This window comes from Cetorhinus maximus, chromosome 12 (genome assembly GCF_964194155.1).
Source record: "Cetorhinus maximus chromosome 12, sCetMax3.hap1.1, whole genome shotgun sequence".
In the NCBI taxonomy this organism is placed as follows: Eukaryota; Metazoa; Chordata; class Chondrichthyes; order Lamniformes; family Cetorhinidae; genus Cetorhinus; species Cetorhinus maximus.
The window spans coordinates 16,283,735-16,310,550 of NC_135890.1; the positions used below are offsets into that span (position 1 = coordinate 16,283,735).

At 43.0% G+C, this 26,816-nt stretch overlaps 1 protein-coding gene across 2 annotated transcripts in view; it reads right to left on the bottom strand.

Annotated features, from left to right (window-relative positions):
• Positions 1–14,242: 14,242 nt before the first annotated feature.
• slc35b4 (solute carrier family 35 member B4) overlaps positions 14,243–26,816 on the bottom strand; it is a 31,049-nt gene continuing 18,475 nt past the window's right edge. Inside the window, exons 6-10 of one of the 2 annotated variants that reach the window (XM_078553059.1) lie at positions 26,660–26,720; positions 21,322–21,431; positions 19,432–19,507; positions 17,743–17,813; positions 14,243–15,522 (exon numbers count right to left, since the gene is read on the bottom strand). In XM_078553059.1, the coding sequence (XP_078409185.1) occupies positions 15,304–15,522; positions 17,743–17,813; positions 19,432–19,507; positions 21,322–21,431; positions 26,660–26,720 (537 nt within the window). In that variant the 3' untranslated portion in view covers positions 14,243–15,303. Of the gene's footprint in view, positions 15,523–17,742; positions 17,819–19,431; positions 19,508–21,321; positions 21,432–26,659; positions 26,721–26,816 lie in introns of both variants that reach the window. The other variant, XM_078553058.1, reaches the window with a different exon arrangement.

Sequence of the window (26,816 nt, forward strand, 5' to 3'; positions counted from 1 at the left end):
CAAACTAATGGGTTACTGGCATTATTTTACAATGCATCTGTCAGCAAATACCACTTTATAAATGAAGCAGCTTACCAGGACTGGCAGCACATTCTGCAATGCAATTGGTGTGAGGAATTGAAGGGACATAGTGATCAAAATGCTCCAAATTTCAAAGTCAATTTTTGCATTGTCTCTGTTGGAGAATTGGACCGTTGTGAGTGGAGTGCAAAAGTGCTCTGCTGCTGATTACCTAACCACTGCTTTTGAAATGAATTGTCATTGAAAAACATCAATGTGGGCCTCATTTGCACTTAATAGGTGAGCGTTAAACTTGACCATAGGACAGCCAGAGCTGACAGGATATTTGGCATGGAATATCATTCTGCCAGACCTACCTCAGACATTTACAACACAGTGCTAGTGCTAGGCTGGCGAGGGGGTCGGGCTGGAGGTGGAGAGGGGTGGGGGCGTGGTTGTGGGGCTGTGGGTGGTGACAGTTGGTTTTGTGTGCATTAATTTTGCATCCCGGCCAGAAAGGGTGGTGACCACCAAAATGAGGTTCTAATGAAAGCTCATTGCTCTGAAATGTTAACTCTACCTCTCTCCACAGATTCTGCCCGACACACTGAATGTTGCTACAACTCTGTTTTTAATTTCACCCCAAATTCCTTCCCCTTACTCTGATTGCAAAACTTTCATGCAGGATAAGCAGAGAATTTCTAATTAACAATGTACTTGATATTCTCAACAGTAAAAGGCACTAACAGAGGAAGCTAAATGCACTTAAATATCAGTATCCCTTGCAAAATACAACTGGGATCCTAGTTTAAAAAATCAAAAATCACTGACAAGATGAGTGGATCGATCATCAGCAGGTGGGATGAGTGCTGAGAGAGAGCAGTGCTCGTCTAAGTAAGGTAAATGTTGACACAGGCAGTGTCACCTGTCCTCCTATGTAAAGAGGCTGCTAGTAGCCATCAGCTTAGCTTCCCTTTTGCTCTGTTTAGTCAACTGCTGCAAAATTCATTGCGCCATGAATCAGACACGACCCCAACCTGAACTCAAGCATAGAGCTCTCCCTAATAAATTCAACAGGGAATTCAGGAGAAAATTCTTTACCCAAGAGAGTGGAGAGAATGTGGAACTTGCTGCCACATGGAGTAGTTGAAGTAAATAGCATAGATGCATTTAAGGGGAAGCTAGATAAGTACATGAGTGAACAAGTGATAGAAGCTACCCAGACAAGGTTGAATGAAATATGGTGGGAGAAGTTTCATGCAGAGCATAAATGCCAGCATAGACCAGTTGGGCCAATTTGCTTGTTCCTATGTAAATTCAATATAATTTTGGGGCTCATAAGTGAGGTGGATATTGGAATAGAGTGAACATTGCATGTTCTCTGGTTTACTTGAAGTACCTGTGGTAATCGAGAGGCACTTTAATGTTATTTTTGTATTCTCCCCTGCATTAATACCAATCACCAGATGTGTCTCTGTTGACCTGCTGAACTCCCATGCCAGATTCACACACCTGAATGTTGGCAGGGTTGTAAGAGTGCAAATGTACCACACGCAATGATCATTCAAATCTGCACTACAATCAGAAGTCTTGGTTGACCTTTTGGAAATTCAGCCAAGGGCTGGGCATGCTTTTCAGGCCATTAAATTTAACATCAGAAATTAATGCGCAGCACACGCCCAAATTTCCAATGTGTGTAACATGCAAGACTAAGCAGCAGGAAGTCAAAACATCACCCCTCCTATTACATCGTCATCCAGCTGCAGTCAAAGGTCTTAAACCTGTCTGCAGATCAACTGCACCCAGACTCTTTGTAAGTCTGTGATGGCCAACAGGTCTCTCGGGAGGAGAACCATGGCCCAAACTTGGCGCTCATCAGGCACACACGGTCGGTGGGGCCCGGGAGTGGACGGGAAACCGTCTCCCAACTGTGATCAGCCCCGACAACTTAACGGCTAGTCTGTGTGAAACATGCCCGGAGAACGGTTCAGCACTGCCGGTGAGGGCGGGTGCCAACGTCACCGCGGGTGCTGGTGAGCGCTTCCACTGAGCTCCCTGAAGGCAGACAGCTGCCTCAGGGAGCTGCAGACCTCCAGATAATAAAAGAAAGCGCAAAACTGCTGCAAAAAAATGTCCATGCAGCACAATCAAGCACCTGAAAGCATACCTCATAAAAAAAACAGTCTCCATACATTTCTTTTTATTTTAAATCCGAGATATCATCCTGCCCTTGGATGAGGTTTCACCAAAAATGTAAAGCCCGCCTGGCTGATTGGCCGTCTGCCAACTGTAAAGTTGGACAGGCCACGAAAAATCGCTTCAATTAGGCCGTTAATGAGCTTAATCGCCTGCTTAATTTTCGGCGGGCACTCTTCTTCCTTTTGCGCGTGCTTGCCAAGCGAAGTATCACATGAGTGCGTGATGACATCAGGATGCTCACCCGACGTCATCTCACGCGATTTTACGCCCGTTCAGGTCAGACGTGCACCCACCCGCAGGACATAAAATTCTGGCCCATGTGTTTGCCTCCAAGTCCACTCCTATAATCTGAAAGCACATTGTCGTTATGGGGTTCATACCAGAGAAAATAAGCTTGGCAATTGATACCTTTCTGAACATAAATCCCTCATTTTATCTTAAAACTTAAAAAAAAATCCATTCTGAAAATCAACAGAGCTGCATAGTTCAATGGACAAATAATCCATATCATTTGTCTTTGTAAAAATCTTATTAACGGAATCGCAACAAGAATCAGAGGCCTGTAAAACAGGGACAGCTGTTTATTGCATCCTTGCCTTCAGCTGTGGGTGAGAAGGCCTGGACCATGTAGGCCTGACATAAGTTGCTAGCCACGCATGGTTTCGTGTGAAAATGTCCCACATCTGGCATTTCCATTCCGCCCTCCAGCACCTTCTCTACAAAATATTGGGAATGACTGTATTTCTCAGTGAATATTTCCAGACTTAGGTCCCTTTATATATATGTAAAATAGCCTTAACAAATTAAAGATACAGCTGAGTAATTAATTTGCTGGTGCAAATATGCTGTCAATTGTGTTTCATTGGATGATGGATAATTCCAGCCGATCAAGAGCACTGATAAATATTTAAATGCTGTATAGGAACACTTTCAAATTTGTTCTTGGGTTGTGGGCATTGCTGGCAAGGCCACCGATTATTGGCCATCCCTAATTGTCCTTGAGAAGGTGATGGTGGGCTGCCTTTTTGAACCACTGCAGTCTGTGTGGTGAAGGTGCTCCCCACAGTGACCCAGCAACAATGAAGGAACAACAACAAATGTCCAAGTTAGGGGAGTATAAATCTTGGAGGAGAACCTGGAGATGGTTTTGATGTTCTTCCTATCAAAATGTATAACCTCTCATTTCGCCACATTGCACTCCATATGGCACCTTCGTGCCCACTCAACCTATTTAAATCTCTTTGTAGGCTCATTGGGGGAGAATTTTCCCAGGTTCTTGGGAGCGGGTTTGGGGATGGACATGGTGAGCTTAGAAACTTTGAAGAAAAATGTCCAGCTAATTTGCCAGTGTGTCCCTGCTTCTTTCCCTAAGAGCGGGCTGAAACCGATGCTGGCAATCTGGCAATTATCAGCAACTTTCTCACCACAAGGCAATTCTACTAGTATTGCACGAGACCCCCGCTGTGTCGACAGCTGGGAAACTCAGAGGAGGCAGCTCTCAATGAGACTTCAAGGATGTTGAATGTTTACCAGCAGAAAATGGAAAAACTGATATATTTGCATGTCAAATACTTGCCACTGAGTGAGGATTTCCTGGAGACTATCTCCAGTAGTCTTGTGACTGATGCAGTGGGAACCACCCTCCTGTCGATGATGGTGCCTCCATTGTGTCTGTGCTGCTCCTGTTGCTTGGCTCTCAGCATCGTACTCACCATGATAGTGAGAGCTGTTGACCACCCTAGAAATGGGGCTGTGCTCCAATCCATCTCCTGAACATGCCTGCTGTTCCTAGTTGGCTGCCTCCTGTAAAATTTTGCTGGAATGTGCAATGCTTCTTTGAGTGGGATTGGGACCCAGAAATCAGTCTGATGTCAGGTTTGTGACACACCCAACAAAATTCAGCCCATTGAGTCCCCCTCACAGCTTACTTTCCCACCTAATTTTGTATTGTCAGCAAACTTGGATACATAGTGCTTCCACCCCCACCCCCCAAACCCCAACTAAGTCATTAGCGTACATTATAAATAGCTGAGGCCTCAGCACCGAGACGTATGACACCCCTGTAGCAACAGTATGCCAACCCGAAAATGACCCATTAATCCCTACTGTTAGTTTTCTGTCCTTTAACTAATCCTCTATCCATGCTAATACTCCCAACCCCATGAGCCCTTATCTTAAGCCACAACCTTTTGTGTGGCACCTTATCGAATGCCTTTTGAAAATCAAAAAATAACTACCCTGCTAGTAACATCCCCAAAAAAAATTCTAATGGATTTTTCAAACATGATTTCCCTTTCATAAAAGCAGATTGACTCTGCCTAATCATATTATGATATTCTAAGTGCCCTGTTACCACTTCCTTGATAATAAGCTCCAGCATTTTCCTGACAACTGATGTCAGGATAACTAGCCTGGAGTTCCCTGTTTTCTCTCTTCCTCCTTTCTTGAGTAGCAGATTACATTAGTTATTTTAACCAACTGGGACAATTTCTGGCTCCAAAAGGGTGAACTGGTCTCTCGCTGGCTCATTCCTGTTGTGGTTGGCAGCATCCCCAAAATATAATTTCATTCTTCCTATTTAAGTTTCTGCCTTTCCACTCTAACTGGATATGTTCCATATATAACGTACACACACTATATGCATTTATATGTACTGTTGACTGTTAGTTTATTCAATAACATTTGCATTTCATTACAGATGGTAACTCCACATCCCCAGTAGAAGCCAGAGTAGGGCTGCCAACTGTGATTAAATGTAATCCTGGAGGTTTCATCACATGATTATCTGCCACACTCCAGCCATTAGTCAGCCAACACGTCCAACCTTGTGGCGTATGGTCTTCCTACACCAATTGGAAAGCAAAGAAAATCATTACCCAATTGGATGATGCTCGACTGTTAGCCAGACAGCCTTTTTTAAATCTCATTTTCAATATATTTATATCAGCAAAGGGGACATGTTCAAAGAAAGTGACAAGAAAAAACATTTTTTAAATGTCCCAAAGATTTTTCTCCAGGCTTGCACACAGCAGTGTCCTGGAGATTGATCTTCAATTCCTGGAGACTCCAGACCAATCCTGGAGGGTTGGTAACCCTAAGCAGGAGTAGGCGGGAATATGTAATGAAAAAGTGCTAATTAATAATCTTGTTGTAAAAGAACCTTTAGGGATGGGTGACCATAATATGATAGAATATTACATTATGTTTGAAAGTTAGGTAGTTCAATCTGAAGCCAGAACGTTTAATTTGAACAAAGGAAATTATGAAGGTATGAGGTGCATATTGGCTCAGATGGATTGGGAAAATACATTAAAAGGTATGACAGTACAGAGGCAATGCATAGGCTTTAAAGAATTATTACATAGTTTACAGCAACTATATATTCCTTCAAGACACAAAAACCCCAAAAGAAAAGTCAGTCAACCATGGCTAACAAAGGAGGAAAAGGCCTATAAAGTTATCAGAAATAGTAGCAAACCTGAGAATTGGGAGGATTTTAGAATACAGCAAAGGAGGTCCAAAAAACTGATAAAGGGAGAATAGAATATGAATGTAAACTAACAAAAAATATAAAAATGGACAGTAAAAGATTCTGCAAGTTTGTAAAAAGGAAGCGTTTGGCTAAGACAAATGTGGGTCCATTACAGGCAGTGTCAGGAGAATTTACAATGGAGAATAAAGAAATGGCAGAGAAGCTAAATGATTACTTTGTGTTGGTCTTCACTGAGGAAGATACTAGAAATCTCCCAGAATTAGAGATCTAAGGGACTAGAGAGAATGAGAAATTGAAGGAAATTAGTATCAGCAAGAAGGGTGTATTGGAGAAATTAATGGGACTGAATGTTGATGTCCCCAGGACATGATATTCTACATCCTAGTGTGTTGAAAGAGGTAGTTATGGATATAGTGGTTGCGTTGGTGATCCTCTTCCAAAATTCTATAGATTCTTCCAAAATTCTATAGATTCTGGTACAGTTCCTACAGATTAGAAGGTAGCAAATGTCACCCCACTATTTAAGAAGGGAGGGAGAGAGAAAGTGAGAAACTACAAACCTGTTAGCCTTACATCAGTAGCAGGGGAAGTGCTAGAATCTATCCTAAAGGGTGTGATAAAAGGACACTTGGATAATAATGATCTGATTGGGCATAGTCAATGTGGATTTATGAATGGGAAATCATGTTTGACATAACTGTTGGAGTTTTTTGAGGATGTTACTAACAGAATTGATAAAAGGGGAGTCAGTGGATGTAGTGTACTTAGGTTTTCAGAAGGCTTTTGATAAAGTCAAGTCAGCAAAATTAAAGCACATGGGATAGGAGGTAATATACTGGCATGGATTAAGGATTGGTTAACAGGCAGAAAATAGAGTAGGAATAAATGGGTAATTCTCACTTTGGCAGGCTGTGACTAGTAGGATGCTGCAAGGATCAGTACTTGGGCCCCAGCTATTCACAATATATCAATGATTTGGATGTGGGGACCAAATGTAATATTTCCAAGTTCTTAGATGACACAAAGCTAGGTGGGAATGTGTGTGTTGAGGAAGATGCAAAGCAGTTTCAAGAGGATTTGGACAGACTTAGTGAGTGGGCAAGGACATAGCAGATGGAATATAACATGGAAAAATGTTAGGTTATCCACTAACATATGTACAGGGTATTTCTTAAATAGCTAAAGATTAGAAAGTGTAGATGTACAAAGGGACGTGGTTGTCCTCATCAGTAAGTCACTGAAACATGCAGGTGCAGCAATCAATTAGGAAGGCTAATGGTATGTTAGCCTTTATCATAAGAGGATTTGAGTACAGGAATAGCAAAGTCTTGCTTCAATTGTATAGAACCTTGGTTAGATCGCACCTAGAGTACTGTGTGCAGTTTTGGTCCCCTTGCCTTAGGAAGGATACTATTGCCGTAGAAGGAGTGCCCCAAAGGTTCACCAAACTTTTTCCTGGGATAGTAGGACTGTCCTGCTTAGAGTTTTGAAGAATGAGAGGTGATCTCATTGAAACCTACAAAATACTTCAAGGGGTAGACAGGGTAGATGCAGGTAGAATGTTTCTCCTGGTTGGGAAGTGTAGAACCAGAGGACACAATTGTTAAATAAGGGGAAGCCACTTAGGACTGAGATGAAGTGAAATTTTTTTACTCAGGGGGTTCTGAATCTTTGGAATTTTCTACCCGAGAGGGCTGTGGAAGCTCAGTCATTGAGTATGTTTAGAGACTGACAGATTTTTAAATACCAGTGACATTAAAGGATATGGGGATAGTGTGGGAAAAAGGCATTAAAGTGGACAGTTAGACATGATTGTATTGAATGGCGGAACAGGGGCAAAGGGCTGGATTGCCTATTCCTGCTCCTATGTTTCTAGGCCATTCAACCTACTGCACCAGCCAGTCCCTCAGTGTGTTAAATCAGCTAGGTTTGTCCAAGGGTTTGGGTATATTGAAGCCCCCAGCCATTCCTTTGTACTGGATACTGCAGCCAATATAATGCTGAGGAATAGGTGGAAGATAACGAACAAAGCAAGACTAAAGGATGATGCTGGGCTATCACAGGCCTCAAAACTGATCTTGAATAACTTAAAATGGAACTCTAGTTCGGACAGTATCAGTTATTTTCAAGTTTTTTTCCCCCCCTTTTGTGAGCCTTAGGCCAAAGTCAGTCAGGCTGCTGATGATACGTTGGACACAAGCAAACTGAGAAAATGAAATTGAAAGCATGCACTTTATTGAGGTAAGAGGTGGCACAGTGCACTGCACCTCAGATCAGACACTGATCTCAAAAGAGCAGCCTGAACAATACACATATTAAAAACCAGTGGATTACAAAGAGATATCCTCTCAAAGCAATAGCTGCCTCATTGAGACAAAGGCTCGTCTACCGATAATGCCACTGAGTTATGATGAAGGGAAACATCTGCATTTTTATCACTCAGTCTTAAGTCATCTTGTGTTAATTGTTTTATGCTTTTGAACTGCCAGAGGCAGACATTGTGTGTAACTTCACCTGGTTTGACATCATAAATGAGGAATACCTCCCATTTAGCAGTTTATAAAGGGAGGGCAACATACAAAATAGCTATCCCCAGGCAGCAATCTTAAAACATATAAATCATGGTAACAGAGCTGGAAAATACAGTCTTGCTGATGCTCTTTGGTTACTGATTTTGCACTATGATTTAACAAGCAAGTTTCACTGGGATAAGGGAGGAATACAAGATAAGAGCATATAAGCAAGTGAGCAATCATTTTCCATTTCAGAAAACTGTCTATTAACAAAATCACAAGTGTCAGCATTTCTGAAGATCCCAGCACGTCGACAGATGTAAAACAAATGATTACAATTATACAGCACCTTTCACCTTCATGGAAAGGCTTTAAAGTGCTCCACATAATGAATTTCCTTTCAAGTGCAGTAAAGGTCATGTAGATATTCACCCCGTTTCGTTACTACATTGAGAATTGTGTGAAGATTCAGTGAATGTAACACAATTTTTAACACACATTTTCAACACAAAAATAATAAACTAATCAATAAGAGAGGTGCTCCAACAGGGCACAATATATACCTGGTTCATCTCTGGATAAGTTCTTTCTATTTGAGTTTCTGTTTTTTCACTCTATTTAACTCAATCAATTCCATTTTTTGTACACACACTATATACATTTATTTACACTGTTGAACTATATTCTATACAATAAAATTTGCATTTCATCATAAATGGTGACCTGACACCTCCAAGATAGAGGAGGAGGAGTAGGCCCACTGCACTACTTAGTCCCTCAATGTGTTAACCCACTGCACCGCTCAATCCGTCAGTGCATTAGCCCACTGCACTACTCAATCCCCGTTAACCCACCGCACTGCTCAATCCGTCAGTGCATTAGCCCACTGCACTACTCAATCCCCGTTAACCCACCGCACTGCTCAATCCGTCAGTGCATTAGCCCACTGCACTACTCAATCCCTTTCTGTTAACCTACCGCACCGCCTAATCCCTGTGCGTTAACCTACCACACTGCCCAGTCCCTCAGTCTGTTAAATCACAGAATCACCCAATCCCTCCATGTGTTAACTCACTGCCCTGCCCAGTTCCCTAGTGTATTAGCCCACCCCATCACCCAATCCCTCCATGTGTTAACTCACCGCACCGCCCCAGTCTCTCAGTCTGTTAACCCACTGCATCACCCAGTTCTTCAGTACGTTAACCCACAGCATCACACAGTTCCTCAGTGCAGAATCTAGTTCCCTTAAACAAGAAAGGGCTAGAAATTCAATAAGGTGCACCAGCTGGCATGGGGATCATAAAGTTCAATTATCCCACATCCGTTGGCATTGATAAACTTCATGCTGTTTGCTCATTTTCATGGATTGTGGTATGCCGCCCAGCACTTTGTGTGCTAGAGTGGCTACACACTCAACAGGGGGCCCAGGTTCATGCAAATCCTGTACTATTTAAAACCAGTCTGCACTTCTTAAAGGGGATATGAATTCTAGCTGCAGCAGGTGCAGGAATTGTCTGGGGCAAACTTCCTGAGCAGGAAGGAATTGGAGCTATTGGGTAGTAATCCAGGGAGAGGGAGATACTGCATTGGAGGCCTTAGTGCTTTAGGTGGAAAGGAGAAGAGAGAGGTCATCATTCCAGAGTGCAGGAGGTTTTTCAGACATACGCTGGTGAGGCAGTGGAGCATAGAGCCACAGAGGCGAATGCCAGGACTCCGGTGCCGAGGACTTGGCTGCAGTGCCACAAAAACTTCAGATGAGTGGTGAAAGTCACTGAATGCATCTTCAAATGTCACCTCCTACCAACTGCAGCACCAGCCTCACACAATGCTCAATGCACCACAGCCCCATCAACAAACTCTAGAAATAGCACTTTGTATACAACACTCATATGCTCCACTTCATTCTCACACATTCGTACAGCTGCTGCAAGCCTCATACTTACATCTCTATGTGGCCGAGTCATTTAAGTGCGCAGGACATTTGAACTTTTTAGCACAGCTGTGCACGTGCGGTGACTTAAAGAGGCCAACTTGTGCTTGGCCAGCATGAGAACTTCCGGATTGCTTTGCAGTTGCTGGGAGGGAGCATTGCTCACAACTTCCACATACTTCCAGGTATTCAGCTATGACAGGCACTTCACCCAAACACAATGCAACCCACTGACTAACACTCATTCCTCTCTCTTTCAGGGCAAGGTGGCACATAACAGAAGGAAGCAGCAAACAGGCATTGGGGCAACATTTCCTCAGCACCCTTGCAAGAGACAGTACTCAGCATTATTGATTCAGCTGTCACTGAAGCCACCCAAGATGCACCTTCTGAAATCCCACTCACCTACATCCCTCAATTTGCTACGATGAACAAACTGCAGATGGTGTAACCATGCCCCTCTTGCTTTCCAGCCACCAACAGACCCACGCCTTTATGCTTTCAATTACTCAAGACCTGCCACCTGGCCAGTCAGTGGTGCCTGAAGATAAAGGCCCAGAGGAAGAATAGACTTCAGCACTCTCATTTGGCCTGACATGCCCAGCCATCAGCTCAGATACTGGCACAGCATGTAACATAGAGCAGAATCTCTAAGCAGTGAGTCACTGGGCTGTTACAGGACAAAGGGTAGCATGTGTGCCACCTCACCAATGAGGTTGCAGATCAGTTCTGCTGCAGAGGACTCACACAAGGACTTCAATGGGGCAGTATGGAGGAAAAGGCTAATGGGGCATGCAGAATGCTTGGTGCATTGGCAGCCCTGGCAGTCAGCCTGTTTTCACTGTCAAAAATGGGGAGGAATCCAGTTCCAAATTGGCACAGGGCTTCATACAGACCTTGGATCCCATTCTTTCCAGCATGGAAGTGGTGGGAAACTCCAAAACAACACTTGCGTTAGCAGACATGATGTAACATCTGATGGTCGATGTCTTGGCTTCTATTCCACAACAGGCAGAAGCCACCCAGTGAATGAGTTCTGCAATAGAAACTCAGACAGTGGTTTGCTTGTCACCATGCAAGCCCAGCTTGGTGCCATCATAGCTGTGGATACTTGTGCTCAAATGAGCTTGCAGGGTCTCCCGTCTGTCCAACAATCTGCACTCCAACAGATGATGAGGATTGCTGAAATGTCACTTTGGGCATGGAGCACAAACCTGCTGTCCTCTCTCAGGAAGACAGCCACTGCCACTCTGCCAGTGCCCCTATTGTTCCTTGTCAGCCAGTTGGCCAAGACTGCTGCTGCTGAGCTGGTACAGGAAGCCAGGCTCTCAAGGCCCAGAGCTGCTTGATGTCATCCTGCAAGACTGTCTGCAGTCTCCCCCAATATAAGTCAGCAGCCTTCTACCAGCCATGCACCCCAGTGAACAGTGGAGTATTTTATATATTATTAGGATTGTTGTCAGATAGAGTTGGTGTGGCATGGTTTATTTTTGGTGTTTTACCTCAGGATTTGGTCCATGAGAATACTGCAATATCTTCAAAAGAATGATAGAAAGATGGGGAAGCGTGCAGCAATGGTGATCAGGTGATTCTTTTCAGGGGGACTGAAATCCAATGAGACATTCAAGGTCAACCCATGAGTGATGATGTTCCAGATATCCCCTCCCTTGTGAACAGCTTCTCCTGTCTATCTTGGTTCAATCTCACTGTGTTGCTGCAGCACAAGAGGAGCTGCAACTACAGCCCCCATGATGGGGGGCAAGTGGTGCACTCAGAAGCTTTTCAAAACCCCACTCCTACCTCCTGATTGGAAAAACCTCTGCCAACTCTTCCAACAACACAGTACTTCCACTACTGCCACAGCAAAAATATAGAATAAAATACCTTGCCCGAAGATTGAATATGGAGATGCCTGTAAATAGCAGAGTTTGGTGGGGTAGGGCGGGGCAGTTCCTGGTGCAGCTGAACATCTGCATGGTTAACAGATGGCATTAACAGGACCACTGTGGTCCAAAATGTCAGATCAGCGATTAGGAAGGAAAATGGACTGATGGCATTTATTGCAAGAGGAATGGAATATAGAACCAAAGAAAAGTTACGGCACAGAGAAAAGCCGTTAAGCCCATTGTGTCTGCGCTGGACAAAAAAGAAAAAAAACTAGCTGCCCATTCTAATCCCTCTTTCCAGCACTCGGTCTGCAGCTCTGTAGGTTACAGCACTTTAGGTGCAGATCCGGGTGCCTTTTAAATGTGTTGGGGGTTTCATCCTTCACCACAAAACCAGGCAGTGAATTCCAAACACCCACCACCTTCTGGGGTGAAGAAGATTTTCCTCAAGTCCCCTCTAATTCTTGTACCAATCACCTTAAATCTGTGCCCCATGGTAACTGACCGCTCCACTAGGGGGAAACAGGGCATCTCTGTCTATCTAGGCCCCTCATAATCTTGTACACCTCAATCAGGTCACCCCTCAACCTCCTCAGTTCCAAGGAAAACAACCCCAGCTTATCCAATCTTTCCTCATAGCTGCCATTTTCAAGCCCTGGCAACATTCTTGTAAATCTCCTCTGCCCTCTCTCCAGAGCAAGTATGTCCTTCCTGTAAGTCATGCTGCAGCTGTATAGAACTTTGGTTAGGCCACACTTGGAATATTGCGTGCAATTCTGGTCACCACATTACCAGAAGGATATGGAGGCGTTGGAGAGGGTGCAGAGGAGGTTTACCAGGATGCTGCCTGGTCTGGAGGTTATTAACTATGAGGAGAGGTTGGAGAAACTCAGATTATTCTCACTAGAGCGACGGAGATTGAGGGGCGACTTGACAGAAGTTTACAAAATTATGAGTGGCATGGACAGAGTAGATAGTCAGAAGCTTTTTCCCAGGGTGGAAGAGTCAATTACTAGGGGACATAGATTTAAGGTGAGAGAAGAAAACTATGAAGGTGATGTGCGGGGCAAGTTTTTTACGCAGAGGGTAGTAAGTGTCTGGAATTCGCTGCCAGAGGAGGTGGTGGAAGCAGGTACGATAGTGGTGTGTAAGAGGCAGCTTGACAAATACATGAATAGGTTGGGAATAGAGGGATATGGACCCCGGAAGTGCAAAATGTTTTAGTTGACAGGCAATATGATCGGCGCAGGCTTGGAGGGTCGAAGGGCCTGTTCCTGTGCTGTACTTTTCTTCATTGTTCTTTGTAATATGGCGACCAGAATTGCACACAAAATTCCAGGGGCAGAATAATTCGCTCAGCATGTGGGAGCATGTCCAACACGCTCGAGTGTGAAATAGCACGTGATGATGTCGGACGAGCGTCCTGATGTCATTGCGCACTTACGCGATATTTCAGCGGGCGGGAGGGCGGGCGACAGTTGTCAGTGTGCCTGCCGAGAAGTAAGAGGCTTATTAAGGCCATTAATCAACCATGGTTTTTCACTGCCCGTCCAACTTTATGGTTGATGGGTGGGCGAATCGGCCAGGCAGCCTTTGCCTTTTTGAGGAAACCTCATCCAAGGGCGGGATGTGGTTTCTGATATTAATTTTTAAAAAATGTTTGCACAGAATTTTCATCTTGCATATGTTCAAGGTGACTGTTTCTGATGCATGGGCAGTTTTTCCGGATTTTAAAATCTGTTATTATTGCATTTGAATTCTTCAGCTCCCTGAGGCAGCTCTCTGCCTTCAGGGAGCTACCAGTGTGCGCTCCCCCCATGCCAGCGCTGACTTCAGCGCTCGGCCTCCTCCCGCTCCCACCCCGGCAGCGCTGGCTGGACCGTTAATTGGTCAGCCAGCGTGAAATCGCAGTCGGGGGCCGATCGTGGGTGGCGCCCCGTTTCCCGGCCACTCCTGGGCCTGACGATGGCGCCCACACGCTGAACTCAAAATCCTGCCCCAGCTGTGGCCTAACCAGTATTTTATATAGTTCCATCATTAAATCGCTGCTTTTGTAATCGATACCCCTTCTAATAAAGCATTCACCACCTTATCCTCCTGTCTTGCCACCTTCAGGGACCTGTGGACATGCATCCCAAGGTCTCTCACTTCCTCTATCACCATCCCCCCACCCTCTATATTGTGCATTTATTGTGTATTCCTAAATGCATTACCTCACACACATAAAAGTGAGGATGTTTTACTGCAGCTGTATAGGAATACTGTGTGCAGTTTTGGTTTCTTTATTTGAAAAAAGATATAATGGCTTTAGAAGCTGTTCAGAGGTTCACTCAATTCATTCCTGGGATAAAGGGCTTATCTTATGAAGAAGGTTGAACAGATTGGGCCCATGCCCTTTGGGATTTAGAAGAATGAGAAGTGATCTTATTGAGACATACGAGATCTTGAGAGGACTAGATAGGGTGGATACCCAGAGGATATTTGCTCTTGTGAGGGAAACTAAAACCAGGTTTTAAGACAGAGATGAGGAGAATTACTTTCTCTCAGAAGGTCATTAGAGTGTGGAATTCTCTTCCCCAGAAGGTAGTGGCGGCTGGGTCTTTAAATTTATTCAAGGCTGAGTTAGATAGATTTTTGATAGACAAGGGAGTCAGGGGTTATGAGGAGCAGACAGGAAAATGGAGTTGAGACCACAACCAGATCAGCCATGATCTTATTGAATGTCAGAGCAGGCTTGAAGGGCCAAATGGCCTAATCCTGCTCCTAAGTCCTATGTTCCTATCAGAGGTCACAATTCTCCCACTCTGCACACTTCCAGCACATGGACAGGATGCCTGCACTGTTACCCTTCAAACCATGGTGGTCAGTGCTGGAAACAGAGCCCTGGCCATTATTTCTCTTACTCAGCTTCTATATCGCCGAAAGCAACAACACCATGAATCCACATTTTGTGGCCAAAATATTTTACGAAAATAGTTCAAAACTTATCACTATGCTACTTCTAAGCATTATTTTAACAGTGTCTTCACATGGCTCTGTGTTTTTTTTAAAGGCAGTAACTTCATATGGACTACACAGAACAGACACGTGGCTAGATCAAAAGTTCACAAAGGGAATGAGGGAGGAGACAAATTATACATTTACAAAAACAGAGTTTTCAAAGGAAAGAATGAAAATTTATTCCTTTTGACAATCACTGAGTTTTCTAAAAGGAAGGTGTTCAGGCTCGATGCCTGAACCTGGTTCCACTGCTGTGCAGAGAATTAATGCTCTTTTCTCTTGCTATGGAATGGTGGCATGAACCTTTTCCAAACTTCGGCATAAGTGAGGGTCCCAATAAAGACCACCAAGGTCCCAAACCAGTGCCAGAAGGTGAAGGGATTCTTGAAGTAAACAATGGAGAAGATTAGGCTGATGAACTTGCGAAGTGTAACAACGAGCGTGACCGTCAGGGATGTGCACTCTGTCGTGAGGATAAAAACACCACGGATGCAAACATATCTGAGGAGGTGAGAGGTTAAGGATGGGAAAGGACACTTACATTGCCACTCAACTCTTACAAACAGGTCTTCATCTGTGCATAACCTATTTCTTGAATTTCATTCAGCTGTCAGGGGTACTAATTAAAAAGCAAATCATAGTCAATGAAGCTGTGCGGCGTAACCACAGCTCTGCTGGAAACCTGGCACATATAACACACGAGGCCATTTGCCCCCATTGCATCTTAGACCCACTTTCTTCCTGCTGTTTCTCTCATTCCTGCAAATTTCTCCTTTTAAAGTACTTATCCAATTCCCTTTTGAAAATTACTAATGAACCTGCTTCCACCCTTCTTTCAGGAAGTCCGTGAAAAAAAATTCCCGACTCCTCTCAGATTCTTATGCCAATTATCTTAAGTTGGTGTCATGTCCTTTGGTTACTGACCATTACCAGTTGAAACAGTTTCTCCCAATCTATCAAAATGCCTCAATTTTGAACACCTATATTAAATCGCCCCTAAACCATATTTGCTCTGAGGAGAACAACACAGCTTCTCCTATCTCTCCACATAACTGAAGTCCTTCATCCCCGGTACCATTTTGGTAAACCTCCATTGCACCCTCTTCAAGGGCCTGACATCATTCCTTAAGTGTGGTGCTCAGAATTGGACGCAATGTTCCAGCTGAGGCATAAGTGATTTATGAAGGTTTACAAGGGTATGGGCAGGGAAGTCTCGTCAATTTGGAGTTTGTCTAGGGTGGATTCTGAGGGGAAAGAAACCCAGACGTATAATGATATGGGGCAGAATTTTTCATATGGTGGGCGGGCTTGGCGGGAGCAGGCACGGAGCTGATTACCACCCGCAATTGGCTCTGCACCACCATTTTACATGCGGCCAGCAGCACTCAACGCTACCTACATCGGCAGTAGTGGGGGGGGGGGGGGTGGTGGCAGGACCAGCGCTCTTTCGTGCATGCGCTTGAAAGAGCTCTTCAATCTCCCTGAGGCAGCTTGAATCGATGTTCAAAAAATTAAATAAAAGGTTTATAGATTGATTTAATCATGTCCCCTCATGTGGCTGTGTCACATGAGATGGGACATGTTTTTATATTTATGAAAATTTTAAAATTTATTTAATAAACGCTTTAGGAAACCTCATCCTGCTCGTGGATGAGGTTTCCTAAAAAATGCGAAGGCCACTTGACCTTTTCGCTTTCCCACCAACCTTAAGGGTTGACGGGCAGCTTTTAGAATAAGTTTAATTAGATTCTTAATGGCCTTAATAGGCAATTTACATATCGGCGGGCGTGCAGCCGACTCTGGTGCACACCCGCCGAACAAAACATTACTACTCAGCGCGATGACATCAGGATGCACGCCTGATGTCATCGCCCCCGCACGCTGACTGAAAAATTCTGCCCATGGATAAGTGTTTCAGTAATATTGGGATGGAAACAGATGACATTTTCAAGATTCAATTAGGTGGTCTTAATAATAGACTTGATGCAGGGATTAGCTCAAGGTCAAACAAAAGACTAATCTTGCACAGAAACTGAACAATTGTTTTATTTATGCAATTGAGAAAGAAGCACATGAAATGACATCAGAAGGGGGGCTGTTTCCAAGACCAGAGAGGGGGAGGGTTGGGGACTCCTGAACCTACACTGATGGGTTCAGTCTAAATGAGCAACAGGGGAGTGGACATGAAATCGGAGACTCAGGTGCAGTTTCTGGTGAGAACCAGAGAAAATACTTTCAGTCTTACTGAACTTTTAGCTGGAGGCAGTTACGGCTTATCTAAGGCTTAATGTTCAACACTGATGGAGGAAGCTGAGAGGTAAGCCTGAGCACCATGTACATTATAGAAATTGGCCCAATGCTTGCAGATTCTATCAGATTTTAGATAGAGGCGCCATGTGAATGAGGGATATGAGGATTAACCTTGGCATAACAGAGTTTACCATAGAAACCATTGCAGAAATATGCTCACTACTTTGGGACAGGTAGGAATGAAGGAGAGGGATTCGGGAGAGGTAAAAGCAAGTGCCATGTATAACGTGTGAGAGATGGGAGGGGATTAATGCAATTTTTCGCTTTATAGGGATAGAACAGAAACTTCTGTCCGTCATTAGATGATCAGGAAGCTACCATTCCAAACCTAAATCCCAGGGATGGAGGCACCTTCCCTGTGAAGACAGTCACCAAGGTATCAGAAGGGATTCTCAACAGTGGAAAGGATACTGAGTTAGAACATTCATCACCAAGTAAAACCACATGACTGGTAAAGTCACTCCCAGGAGTGCAATCTCCATCTGTTCTGTGGGAAATAAAATACAAAAAACAAGATCACACACCTACATCGGGTTTTAAACAGTACATGGACATACAAGGTGACAATGTAAAACACACACAAAATTACGTAGAATTTTACAGCATAGAAACAGACTATTCGACTCAACAGATATATGTCACTTATGCTCCATAAACTCTCTCCCGTTTTATTTCATCTCGCCCCGCCAACATAACTTTCTATTTCTTTCTTCCTCATGTATTGATCTAGCTTCCATTTAAATGTATTTATGTTATCCTCCAAAACTACCCCTTGTAGGAGTGCATTCCACAGTCTCACCATTCTCTGGATAAAAAATGTTTCGCCTACATTTATTAGTGCCTATCTTACGTACTGTAAATCGCAGTGTACAAGTTGACCTGATGTAGAAGATGGTTCAATTTTTCTGGCCTCAAAAACATGTTTTTGCATATTCTTGGCAGGTAGGTCGACCCCTCCTTTTCAGCCATGACATGCTACACTCGCATTAGTAGTCAGCCTCAATTTCTCACCCCTCAAATGCATGTTTTACTTACCGGTACCTTATAACCGGACATAAGGGATCATGCAGGAGATACGGGCTGTGTTGCGAAGACACACCCACTCATTGCGTTGGAAGCAGGTGACATTTCAAAATGGCAGCCAGCCAGCCACCCACACCCACGATGGCATTTATACTCGACATATAAGTTGACCACTGTTTTTGGAGGGATTTTGAGGCTTCAAAGGTCGACTTATAAAGCCAACATCTATGGCATATAGCCTCTAATTTTGGATGATGCTCACAAGTGGAAACATCTCCTCTATGTCTATTATATCAATCGCCTTCTTAATTTTAAGGATCTCCCCTCAGCCTTTTCTAAAAAAAGTGATTCAGCTTGTTTAGTTTTTCCCAATCGTTGTACCTTCTGGCATACCAGTTCTGGCATCATCCTTCTTGGTCTTTTTTGAACCTACACCATTGCTCCTATTATTACTTTTTTGTATTATAGGGACCAGAACTGTGGAAGTGCTTTTGAAGTGTGGTCTAACCCTAATGAAATCCTCACTTCAGTTCCAGCCTGTAACTCACTCCATGATATCCATTATTCCAAACAAAAACCACTCAAATCTAACTAATTAATTTTGTCTGTAGCTCACTCCTGGGTATCCAAAATTATTCTCAGTATCAGCCATCTGGACCCCTTGATGAGTTACCAGTCTGTAACTCACTCCCAGATAGCCATAATTATTTTGTATATAAACAAACTCATCTGCTTAAATTAGAATCCAGCCTGTAACTCACTCCCAGGTGGCAGTATTGTTTATTGTGCCTCTGCTCTTCAACATTCCCTCAGACAAAATGCTCCAATTTCCCTGCAGTGTCTTCCACCCCCGCCACCCCCCCCAAACACAGCTCAGGTTGAGAGCAGAAGTCCAACCTTCATCTGCATAGCACCTGGGGACACCCCTGTAACACCTAATCCACTCAAAACTATCTCCTCCACTGTTTCAATAAGCATTTAATTTAATATACATCATTATCTACATACCAACAGAAATTTAACTTAGAAAACAAATTAAAGTTTAAAAACCCTTTTATATAAAAAGTAGGCACTCACTGGATTGGCTGAAGAGAACTCCGTGATTGTAAATATCAGAGGCGAATAAGAGGAAGGCTGGTAATGGCAGGAAATGCTGAGTGAAAAGTAACAGACAGTGAGCATCTGAATCAGCTCAAGAACATTTAAAGCAGAATTTTACACCAGTGGGATTTTACGGTCCTGCCGAAGTCAATGGAGTTTAGAATGGCTCGCTGTAAAATTCCGGCCTTAGTGACAGCCCAAGTGAAAAGTTGGCTTTAGCCGAAAGTGTGTTTGCCCTGTGTTCTCTTGTAGATGCATGTGGCCTTGGCTTATGGGTGACATGTTGGACTGAAAAAACAGAATGGCTCAAACTGCTCAGAGAAAGGCAATCACAGGGAAGCCTCTGCATGAGCATCATCAAAGAACTCAGGATGTCACAAATTACTTCACGACCAATTAAGTACTTTTTGAAGCGTAGTCACTGCTGTAATGTAGCAGTTGTGACAGCCAATCTGCACACAGCAAGCTCCCATTAACAGCCATGAGATAATGACCAGTAGATGCTTTGGGTGTTGTTTGAGAGATAAAGGCTGGCAAAAACACACCAGGGAGAAACACCCATGCCTTTCTTCAAAACAGTACACGGATCTTGCACATTCTCCTGGAAGGTAGATGGGGCCTCAGTTTAACGTCTCATCTGAAAGCCGACACCTCTGACAGTGCAGCACTCCCTCAGTACTCCATTAAAATGTCAGCCTGGATTATGTACTCGAGCTTCTGGAGTGGGATTTAAAGCTACAACCTTCTGACTCAGATGCGAGCTCAACAAGTTCTGGGAAACTCGATATGGAGCATGTACATAAAAAGGCCACATGACAGATAGGCAGTGTCAGACACAGTCCTGAATTCCGTAACATATAAAGCTCCAACGTACCTTCTTGACCTGAAGGCGAGTCGGGTTAGTAGGAATTATGGTGTACAGCAGGTGTTCATCATTTTAAGAATGAAGACCACACAGGGTAGTTAGTCTCTCTTCTTCATGCCATATTACCAACCCGTCTACCACCAGCACACACACCTCGGAATCATATCAAAGTAGTACAGATGCAGGAAGGAGCCAAGCTCTGCATAGCACCTAGTGATCATGATCCACCTGTCCAGAAGGGCTTGCAGTAAGCTGCAGTTACATCCGACAGAAATGTATAGCAAAGCTGCGAAGACTGCCCCGTTGGGTGGCCTTGTACATACTGGAAACTGAATAATGATGTCAAGCATTAGCTCTGGTATGGACGGGATGACCCAGCATTTAGGAGATGATAGCAGTGTAACTCACTCAACATCTACTATGCTATCATAGGTTTGTCACATCCTTGCACGGTAGGAAATGAATAGCAGACAAAACTCCCTCTTGATTAGAGACATGAAGGCTCTGCAAACATCTACTTACTAGTGCAAATGGCATTCCAGTTTGACTTGTGTAGCAGTGGTAACAATAACACTGCTGGACCCAAATCTAATACTATCTATTCCATTTTTCTCATCTAGCTTTGAATCAGTGTCCTTTTGATCTGGAGCTTGTGTTAATATTGAACTTAAAATATCTGGATAAACAAGGAGCTAATGTGTTAATACCAAGGACTATTGCAACATTCACTTGGTCAATCCTCATGGCAACTTATGTTTTATTTCTTAAAATAATTAGTTCACAAAATGAATCCGATACTATAAAAGCTTAGTCATAGGCTTGGACTTTGGTCACATTTAGAGCCTACAGTTCCAATAAGTCTTCATTTTTCCTGATTAATAAAGAACTCGTGAAACATTGCTAAACCTTAAAAAGCACTTTCCACCTGCAGAAGGAGCATCTTCTCAATACTTCGCCTAAACCAGGGACAAACTATCATTACTGCTGAAATCATTACTCACATTATAAAACAATGCCTCCTTAGGGTGTTTCCCATACTGCTTATATAATGTCTCCTGAAAGAGCCCCATTCTGGCTGACATGAAGAGTGCAAAGGTCAGCATAGCAATACCTGAAGAAAGAGAAAACGAGTGATTTCATGAATATTTTACAGTGGTTTAAGGAGAAGATTAACACTGCTACAGGAAGAAAATTGGAGGGTAGAGCACCAGGCTAACACAGTGGATGAGGCCTTTTAAGACACGAGTTAGAAAAGTCTTTGAAATTCTAAAATCTTGGACAATGTTTGACTTAGTGAGCATCTATGGGAAACTTTTTTTTTTCAAATTTACAGGTTACATTGGGGTGTTCAAGCTTTTGCCTTCATGGGTGCACAAGCACTGGGGGGGTGTGAGAAATGGATTTTAAAAAATATGTTAGGGGATGTTATGTTTTTCTGTGAAAAAGGCTGTGTGTGTGTGTGTGTATGCATGTGATTTAATTTAACTGGGCAGAGATTAATAGCAGACAGGTTGTCTGGAGGTTTAAAACATGAAAAGGATTATTAGGTTTGAGGTACAAGTGAATAGGTTAGGTCTAACATTTGCATTTTTAGATAAGTTGAGAGTTTGGTTGATTATCAAAGGGAAATCAGAGGTTACAAGAAACATGTTTGCAACTTGCAGGAGTTTCATAGGTAAATCGAAATGGGGATATTATATTTTATTGACCCGAAAGCAAAGACAAGATGGAAACATGAAAGATCTTATATTTGGAAAGATTTGAGTTTCAAAGAGGTGTGAGGACAATGGAACCTGAGATGAAAGGGAAAAAAGTAACTCAAGAGTTACTGGGGAGAGCTTAGGGTAGCTGAAGCTGTCTGAGCTGTTGAGCTGAGCTGTGAGATACAGCAGCTGGTGCTTTAGCTGGAGCTGTGTAAGCTGTGGTGGCTGGAGCCGGAGCCAAGCTGTGAAATGTAGCTGCTAAGCTGCGGCTCTGGGCTGGGAGAAGCTGCAGATTTGAATCAGCCATCCAGTCAAGTCAGAAAAGTCTTGAGCTGCAACAAGCAATCTGTTACAAAGTCTTGAATTTCCACAGCAGAGTCGAAGAGAGTTAAAGGTCATATGGTTTGCCTTTATTAATGCTACAGTAGTTTGCCTTGGGTAATATTAATGGATTTTTATAGTTAAACATCTATAAGGAAGAGTTGCCTGGAAGGTGTTTACCTGTGGGTCTGACCAAAAAGAGTGTGTTTTTGGGAGAATGTGTTGCAAGACTAACCTTAACCATGTAACTGTAATCTTGTGTGCTTAAGTTTTCTTTTATTAATTTTTAAAATCTCCAAATTGTTACTGGATTTCTTGCTGCTAAGATCAATATATTGTCTTCTCATTTTCAGAATTCCAAAAAAAGGGTATGGCCTGTAAGCCAAGTTTCCCTCGGATCTGGTTTGTGCAGCAATTAACACCAGCTGTGATCACAACAGGGGCCATGTTTAAAAAGTTCAAACACATGTTCCCATTAATTTTTATTAGCTCAGGCTATTGATCATCAATATTTGAGCGCTCTAAAGCAGGTATATTAGTTTTTGTTCTAGGTCACCCCAGTCCATTTTCTCCTCTCATCTCATGAAGCTGTTGGGCCGGGCGTCGGTGGCGAATGTTATCAGACTAAATTTTACACCAAGCCACATAAGATATTTTCTTAGATGGCCAAAAGTTTCAAAGGTAGGTTTGTCTTAAAGAAGGGAAGAGAGGTAGAGAGACAGAGAGGTTTAAGGAGGGAATTCCAGAGGTAATTGTCCTGTCAGCTGAAGGAATGGTGAAAATCAGGGGTGCTCAAGAGGACAGAATTGAAGGAGTGTAGATATCTGTGGGTTGTAGGAGGTTTACAGAGCTAGAAAGGGGTGAGGCCATAGAGGGATTTGTAAATCAAGATGAGAATTTTAAAATCGAGGCGTTGTTTAACCAGGAGTCAATGTGGATCAGCGAACACAGGGCTGATCGGTGACTGGGACTTGGTGCTGCAGATTTTTGGATGGGTTGAAGTTTGTATCACATTGTAGCCTCAGTCTTGTCTTCACCCACTGGTATCCCTATGAGAAGTGTGCACAATGAAGAGCAAGAACCCTGGCTAACAGTAGGACACTGGGGACAATCAATATGCCCCAATTGCTGCTGCAGTCAAGAACAGCTAACACAGTACAGAACAAGGCTCGAGCCTACGACCTAACTGATCTGTCTGATTCAGTACAATAGGCAATGCATTTTTCCAATGGACAATCAGGGCACCCCTCACATTAAAATGTCATGAGGATGGCTAGGGTGAAAAATGGAAATGGCTGCCATACAGAGCGCAGCTCTGAGATTAGGGTTAAGGTGTCTTATTGGGATAAAGTACAGGTAGAGGAACTTTTACACCATATCTAATCCATAACCTGTTCCCACTGGGTGAAAAATATGCATTCTCCAGAACTTATAAAATCTACTGAAATATTCAAAAGATCATCAAAAATGGTTGACTTTACAGCTTTCTGGACTCAACATTGAGTTCAACTATTTCAGACTATGAACTCTGTCCTCCATTTTGATTTTTTTTTGTCAAGTGCCAGACTGTATCTCGTTTTCATGTTTTGCTTTCACACAGAGTTGCCCATTGACACTTACTCTGGACCAATGCTTTATTTCTTTACTACAGCCATTACCACTCTCTTTGACTTTTGCTCCATGATATCCTTTGTCATTTAGTCTCTCCCGCCCTCTAACCTATCCCTGACTTTTTTAGTTCGATCTGACGCTTCCTCCTTTTTCAACAGCATAAAATCCATCACATTTCTACCTCTTTTTTGTTCCAAAGAAGCCATATTGGACTCAAAACGTTAACTTTGTTTCTCTCTCCACAGATGCTGCCAGACCCGCTGAGTTTTTCCAGTGCTTTCTGTTTTATTCCAGGCTGCTTTGATCTTTTTGATGATCCCGGCTGTGAGGCCAATTCTCAGCATGCACCTAGAGAGGCATTCAACTCCCAATATGGCTGATTCATTCGAACTATTAAGCAGCAAAATAAATTCCCATCTGTCAGCTCAGCAGTGGCACCGTGTCTGAATTAATCAATTTCATTGTTGTTGGATCTGCACTAGCCTGGTCACTTCAGTCCCTTTCTGTAACAAGTGGCTCTTGATATTTTCTATCCTTGGTCTTCCTCTGCCTCTTATTCGATGTACCTTGGTGTAGCGGGTCATGAAAGCTATTCCTGCTGTTTCCATTCTTGAATTGTACCCAAGCAGTCAAAGTCATCTTTCTTGGATCTTCTGTATAAGCATTTGTTTCATGTCCACAAGCTATCTTCTTATTTTATCATACTTGATTCTTTAAATCCTCAGTACTCAACACTATTCCTCTTAATCTACTCACTTCTGTCTTTGAGATCTTTTGCTCATCCTTTTTCAGGCCCGTAACATAATATGGGATAACCACTGCTTCATAAGCTTTTGCCTTTGTTCTTATCAAAATATCTTTAGCCCTCCATATCCTGCTTAATCTTCCAAAAACAGAGAAGCAAGTCCAACACTTCTTTTGGTGTCTTCTTCACAACTTTCATCTCTGACACTAACCCACCTAAAAGTATGCAAACTTTTTCTTTACCTGTTCAACTCCATCTCCTCCAATTATAATATGTACATTAGCCATTACTATCATAAGGCACATCTGTAACCTGTGAATCAAACACTTTTTAATTACGCAGTTGCTGACTTTCCAAAGTACACAGCCAATAAAGAAAAGTTCTCATTCTGCACTTCTCTCCTGTGGTCTCTGCCGTCTGCTCAGTTCCTTCTCAATCTGCAATTTTCTCTTTTAAAAGAAATCGCTCTCCTGTAGTGTCAGTCACTACAGCATATGGTTCAACCATCCACCTCATGGCCCACATGGAGTGCCTGTCATCCTCTGAGAGACTTGTGCCCTTTCTCTCCCTTGTATAGTCCTTTTCTGTCATGCAAAAACCAGGGCTATCATGTCACATATATCCCAGCCCATCTGCCACACTTTCAGAGTCTAGGGCTTGAAGCTGCTTTAAGTCAGACCTCCAGCAATAATCGCTGTCCTCACATGATACCATCATTACTGTCTGTTCCAGAGACTCTGGCAAGTGTTGAGGCACATATTTAGTTTCTTGTTCAAAGAATAATTTTACCTCCCACTAGGATTGAAGGGAGAGCAAGAAATGAAGAAAACGAATCCAGTGCCAGAGCGTTTGAGTTTAAATGTGCCTTCAGCTGCTAGGCTGCAAGCTCCAAACCTCCCTACCTCTCTCTCCTTAAGGCGCTCTTAAAACCTTCCTCTTTGGCCATTTCTTTTTACACCTGTCCCAATATCTCCTGCAGTGGCTTGATGTCAGGTTTATACCTGATGGATAACGCTCCTATGTTAAAGGTGCTATATAAATATAGACTGTTGTTGAAAAATCAATGATGTTAAAATACAAAATTTGAAGGAATGTAATAATGACTGATGAAGTGAAGCAAATTAATTGAAATAAGAGGAACACAATTTGACAGTGTGTAAAATAAGCTTAGTCTATATTTGGAAAGCAGTTGATCAGATAAGGGTTGAACACCATACATTGAACAGATAATCTGCTTATCTTTTGTGTATGTGGATGGGATAACACTGGTAGAGAGAAATGTTGCTAATTCTCCTCAAGAAAATTAGAAGTTCCTCTCTACATCAGGTTTAACCCCAGCACCTAGAACACCAGTGGGTATAACAACACAGTCCAAAAATTGTCAGAAGTACTGGAACACTCTGAATGCATGTGAGGTCCAGGGATGCGAACAACTCTCTGGCCCTTTCCCAAGGGGCTATTTTGTTTTGTGTGTTGGAAATAAGATAGGGTTGGCAGCCAACTGGACCCTGGCCGAGTCTAATTGGTCCACATCCAATATTCATGCCTGAGCATTTTCTAACAGGGGCAGGGGTTTACTGGACAGTGAACGGCAGCAGGAACACTGATCGATTTTACCCCTTCTCTAATCCCGAGTTCTCAAATAAACCAACAATATGAGGAGATAAATCCAAGTTTTGTACCTGCACGGAACTACTCAGACTTAAAGCATGTTTCTTGTTAAGCTCAAATGCCAAGCAAAGTTACAGAATATCCTGTATCGAAATTACAGCAGAGAGACTGGCCATTCAACCCAATTGGTTCATGCTGGAGTTTATGGTCCACATGAGACCCTCCCATCTTACTTCATCTAACCCTATTTGCATATGCTTACATCCCTTTCTCCCTCATAGATTGAGGGGGAGCTAGCTAAATACATGTGTAATTAAAACCAAAGTCCATTGAAATGTATCACCTTACCTATCAGCCACTGTATAAATAAATAATAACTGTCATCATCAGACGCACTCGTACGTGAAGACTGGAATACAAAAGAAAATTAACAATGGCATCGGCAGTTGAATAGTGTCACTCAAAATAGAATCTGAATCTTAACACAGAGGAGCAACTCACCAAG